Raw genomic sequence first — 5583 nt, 5'->3', positions numbered from 1 at the left:
GCGCCTTGGCCTCCCGTCTGGCCTCCAGCTTGGCCCCCTCCGCCCGCACCCGGCGAATCCAATCCGCAACCTCCTTCTCCGTCGCCCGGCCGTGATGCTCTCCCTCCAGGAAGCTCTCCTCCACGGCATGGCACACCGCCTCCTGCTCGGCGATCGACGCCGCCAGCCGCTGGTACAGCGCCTTGGGCGACCACGGCGCCAGCGCCGCGTCCATCTCCGACTGTTTCTTCCGCCACGACACCTCCAGCGACTGGTGCGTTAGCAGCAGTGTCTCAGTCGACCCGCGCAGGTCCATCACCCGGCCCTGTAGCTCGAGCACATGGGCCGCCAGATCCTTGTTATACTTCAGCAGCGCCTGGAGGTACTCCTGGTGCGCCGCGTGGGATGGGTGGCGACTCGCCAGCGCGGAGATGAGACTCGGGTCTTTGAGAATCGTCTGGAGGTCCACGGTTCTGGAAACACGCCTGTCATTAGATGATGTGGTCTGCGACACTCACGGGTCGAAACAAAGAAACAGGGAAGCGTACGATTTCTCCTTCACGATCTCCGGTATCCAGCCCTCGTCGACGGTCGGCGGGCGAGGTAGAGACGTCCCCGGGTTGATATTTGTGGCCGCATGCATGCTCGCGTCTGCTCGGTATCGTTGGGACTGCGGCGTGCCTGGCTGCGAGGCGTGCAGCTGCGGTGTGCCCCGGCGACTCGCCTCGTGGCTGGTGGGCTTGGGAGGCGGGGGTGGAGGCGTATCGGCGTTCAGCGTTGGGTTCATTGTTACGAGTGACAACTTGAAACTGCTGGCTGGGATTCAATGCGGAGGCGAGGTCGGGATTGGATCGTTGAGTCGGGCGGGATGCGGGGAAATGGGTGGTCACGTGAGTTATATTTATGAGTATAGCAACAACTAGCCTGTCTGCAGTGAATGCAGTGAACGCAGCTTATGAGATGGACATGAGGATGGTACTGATACATAACTACGAGAGACTATGTCTATTCTGTATACCGTTCAACGGTAGTGGGAATTTGATGACTGCCTGAGGCTGACACCATGTGATCATCGATTCATCAACGCTAGCCATATATACCACCGAGATAGTCCTATATCAGTCCTGAAATACCATGTTTGAGCCATGCATTGCCTCCTATGTGACTCCCACCAGGCGACTGGCCTCGTGTCCCGCCTCTTGCAGCATATTAGTTGGTACCGCCGCCATGACTTTTGCAGCCACAGACAGCGATAAGAGGAAGATTCTCACTTCCTGCGTATCACACTTCTCGGGTGTGGATATCTGTGACCATATCCCAGCCTCAGAAACGGATATAGTAGTCCAGCCGACTCAACTCGTTCAACCGGTTTCTCACAGTGTATCCATGTAGTCGGCACCAGGCCGCACAAATAGGAAACCAGAGGCATTGAGCAGCCTTGTCATTAATAAGAAGTTCTGTCCGCGTAGCTTAGTCCATTCTGCGCCGCACCTCCCGATCCTGAGTATCCACATTGGATCCCCGAATGGCCTCCATGACCAACTCCCGAAGCTGGGCTTGAGTCGCCTCACTCTGGAAGTCGTCCCGGGCCGCCAGCTCATCAATCCTCCGTTTGAACTCCGGGTCCACCTGGTCCGTGCCCGCATTCGCCTCCTGCTCCGATACCGTGCCCAGGTTCACCTTGATGTTGGACGGCAATGGCGGAGCGGGGTTCAAAGAGTCCGTGACCTGGTCCTCGGCCGGCGCAGGCGGCAGACCCATCACTTGGCGGAGATAGACAGCAACCTCGGGGAACGACCCGTCGGCCTCGATGGACTCCTGCGCGGTGATGCCCTCGTCGTTCTTGTGGTTGACGTCGACGCCCAGCTCCTCCACGAGACATTTGGCGATCTCCACGGTCTCGGTCACGAACAGACAGGTCTCGGCATCTTCGTCGAGCAGGTTCACGTTGACGTGGAATTCCTGGACCAGGGCGCGCAGCAGGTCGAGGTGGTTGTAGGATGCGGCGGCGTGCAGGAGCGAGTATCCGTGCTCATCTTGGTTCGAGGCGATGGATGGGTTGGAACGCAGGAGAGTCAGCACCGCCGACGGGTTGTCGCAGGCCAGAATGTAGGGGTTGGGCTGAGACATGATGATTCCTACACGATGAGTCAGAGATGAGCCATAAAAGTGGCGGAATGGGCACTCACACAATGAGCACTATTAATAGAACAGGGACAGATAATTAGGATAAGGAGCGAAAGGGCGAATCTTGCAAAGTTGGGTGAGGGAGTGAATGAGGGGCAGCTTTAAAAGGTGCCCGGCGGAGAAAAAAAAATCAAATTAATTAAAGAAAATAATTGAATTATTGCCCCGCAGATCCGACGCCGATAAGAAACTAAAGCAACAGCAGAGCCTCCGTCGTCACCTTCTCTGTGTCATCGCTGCCCACCACTGACTCATCCCCTCGTACTCCCTGACATTTCACTTGATTCAACCTGTCGCAGGTGGGGACGAGGTCTTCTGGTTACATTGAAGGAATCAGGGCCCTGTTAAAGAGGCTCCTTCCCTGCGAATCGTCTTCGTGCTCAGCGTCTGCGCGCATCCCTTCTTTGAGTCGAAAACTACTTTTCTGATCACTTTTTGGCTGGCGCAATTCATCAAAAGATTCTCGCGTCTATTACAGACCGTAAAATTGAAAATGGTCCAGCAGGACGTCGGAGAAGTCTCCTACCTGGTCCAGGCCCTCGAGGCCGCCAGCAAGAAGGGCAGGGGCAAGGGCAAGCAATCGTTCACCTGCAAGAAGTCCACTTTCCCCGTGGCCGGCTCGGATAATATCTCCGTCGATTCGTGGAAGTTCATGGACTGGGATTACAAGCGCGGCGATCTCCCCACCTACGCGCGAGGCCTCTTCACCACCCGCAGAAAGGACGGCGCGCCCGAGATCGCAGTGCGCGGATACGACAAGTTCTTCAATGTCGACGAGGTTAACGACACCAAGTGGAGGAACATCGAGAATAACACCCGGGGACCGTACGAGCTCAGCGTGAAAGAAAACGGATGTATTATCTTCCTGTCTGGACTGGAAGACGACACCCTGCTGGTCTGCAGCAAACACTCAACAGGATCCAGGAATGATACCGAGATTAGCCATGCACAAGCAGGTGAACAGTGGATCGAGCGACATGTCTCGACCGTGGGCAAGTCGGTAAAGGAACTGGCTCAAGAGTTGCGTCGGATGAATGCTACCGCGGTTGGTGAGCTCTGTGACGATAGCTTCGAAGAACACGTACTGGCGTACGACGAATCGGCTGCCGGCTTCTACCTGCATGGTATCAACTACAATGTGCCCGAGTTCACGACGTGTCCCGGTGCCGAGGTACATGCATTCGCCGACAAATGGGGGTTCAAGAAAGCGAAGTTCGTAGAATACGACGATATCGATTCAGTGAAGAGATTCCTCGAGGGATGTGCAGAGTCTGGAACCTGGGATGGTCGAGAGACGGAAGGATTTGTGGTTCGGTGTCAGAAAAACGAGGGTGGTAGGGGCCCGTATCAGGATTGGTTCTTCAAATACAAGTTCGAGGAGCCTTACTTGATGTACAGACAGTGGCGCGAATGCACCAAGGCGGTTATCGCTGGAAAGGTCCCGAACATCAAGAAACACAAGAAGATCACCGAGGAGTACCTGAAGTATGCGCGGAGACAGCTCGTCCAAAACCCTCATCTGGCGAAGGAATACCAACACAACCACGGGATTATTGCCATGCGAGAGGGCTTCCTCCAGGAACGAGGCCTGAAAGGATCCGAGATTATTGCGCTGGAGGCGGAGGGACAGGAGGAAGTGAAGAACGACGTGATCCTGGTTCCAATTGCTTCTCTAGGCTGTGGAAAGACTACAGTGGCGCTTGCTTTGACCAAACTGTTTGGATGGGGACATGTGCAAAACGATAACATCCCGAAGCAGAAGAACAAGCCGAAGAAGTTTGCTCTCGACATCACGAATCTTCTGGCGACACACCCCGTGGTGATTGCGGACCGGAACAATCACATGCGGCGCGAAAGACAGCAGCTCATGGACGACATCTTTCCGGTGGTCCCTCGGGCTAAGTTTGTAGCTCTGCAGTATGTTCACGACCCCAAAGGGAAGATGCTCCCAGGCATCCGAGAGGTTACCCGACGGCGAGTGCTCGACCGTGGTGACAACCACCAGACCATCCGCGCTGGAAGCAAGAACTCAGACGAGATTATCGGCATCATGGAAGGCTTCCTCAGTCGATTTGAGGGTGTCGATACCGACCGTGAACCGGACAAAAGCTTCGACGAGGTCATTGACCTAGACGTGTCTGCTGATTCGCGCGGCAACTTGGACACGGTAGTGACCACATTGCATAAACTCTACCCACACATCGTGAAACAGATCCCAACCCCACAGGAGCTCGATGCTGCCCTTGACTGGGCGATGTCCGACTACCAAGTCCAGATCGACCTCAGCCACCAATATGGGGCGAAGACCCAGAAGGACAAGAACAAGAAGGGCACCCAGTCCACCCCAACACCTAATGTAACCCCCGAGAGCTTAGCAAAGGGTATCGAATACTTCTGCATCTCCCTGCCGGCAGCTGAGGTGTCGGAAGTTCTCCAGTCTTTGTTCCCTCCCTCCACAGACCCCGAGCAAGCTCGTGTGTACCGCCAGCTAGCGAATACCCGACGCATCCAGCCCACGTTCCATGTGACATTGATTCACCGAGCCTCGAAGAAAGACCGCCCAGAGGTTTGGGACGGCTACACCCAGCAATACATCCAGGCGATGAAGGAGAAGCCCGAGTCGGACCCTACCGTGACCCCAGCCCTAGCTCCTGCCCGCGTCCGGCTAGAACGCCTTATCTGGGATGATCGTTTGATGGCTTTCGTTGCTCGGATTATGCCCCCAGAGGACGACGAGCAAGCGGGATGGGCCTGTGCGAATGACATACCGCACGTTACGGTGGGCACGGTCTCGCCCGAGGTCAAGCCCAAGGAGAGCAACGATCTGTTGCAGCGCTGGCACCAGGGAGGATCTGGCGGCGACACGGGTATCTGGGAGGCTGAGATCCCGGGTGTGAAGGTGGTGAATGGCACGCTTGGACTGGTTATGAGCAGGCGGTAAACTTACAGCTTACGACAGACGATGACTAGAGAAAAACAGAAAAGACCTATTCAAACACAGGTCAGATAAAAGAAGAAAAAAAAGTTTTAAGTACTAATGAATGAATATACATTCAACTCTCATGCATGAACATATCCTGATATCCATAGATGGATGTATCTTACACTCCATGATAGAGTGTCTTTAAGTACAGCGATGAACATGACACAGCACAGCACCACTAGTCCATGCCAACAATTTCCTCCATCTCCAGGCTAATCTTTATAAATGATTACTTTATATAAATAATAATTACCAACATTAGATAGCATAATCTATATACCATGGTGTAAAATATATATTAAAATAAAACCATCCTAATCACCACCCACACATGAAATATATCTATCTTACTTACTACCCACGCAAAAACCACACAAAACATATTCACAACCGAGAAAAAGAAAAAAAAAGTAAAAAGAAAGAAGAAGAAAAGA

At 54.0% G+C, this 5583-nt stretch overlaps 3 protein-coding genes across 3 annotated transcripts; 1 reads left to right on the top strand and 2 right to left on the bottom strand.

The window, feature by feature from the left end:
• Positions 1-766, bottom strand: ANOM_011764 (vacuolar protein sorting family 37 protein; the record flags this gene model as incomplete). The annotated part of the gene is made up of 2 exons (XM_015557020.1): positions 1-452; positions 498-766. Coding segments are annotated over 2 exons (721 nt in total), but the record flags the coding sequence as incomplete, so codon positions are not given.
• Positions 767-1449: 683 nt separating this feature from the next.
• Positions 1450-2109, bottom strand: ANOM_011763 (ankyrin repeat protein; the record flags this gene model as incomplete). Its single annotated transcript, XM_015557019.1, has 1 exon — positions 1450-2109. One exon carries the CDS (start codon positions 2107-2109, stop codon positions 1450-1452), a length of 660 nt encoding a protein of 219 aa, XP_015400897.1.
• Positions 2110-2659: 550 nt separating this feature from the next.
• On the top strand, positions 2660-5107 carry ANOM_011762 (tRNA ligase; the record flags this gene model as incomplete). The annotated part of the gene is made up of 1 exon (XM_015557018.1): positions 2660-5107. The coding sequence occupies one exon, from the start codon at positions 2660-2662 to the stop codon at positions 5105-5107; it is 2448 nt and encodes an 815-aa protein (XP_015400896.1).
• Between the last annotated feature and the right edge of the window lie 476 nt (positions 5108-5583).

Source organism: Aspergillus nomiae (genome assembly GCF_001204775.2).
Source record: "Aspergillus nomiae NRRL 13137 chromosome Unknown contig00764, whole genome shotgun sequence".
Taxonomy (NCBI): Eukaryota; Fungi; Ascomycota; class Eurotiomycetes; order Eurotiales; family Aspergillaceae; genus Aspergillus; species Aspergillus nomiae.
Note: the sequence above shows the minus strand (reverse complement) of the source record. Positions and strands in the feature narration are given on the sequence as shown.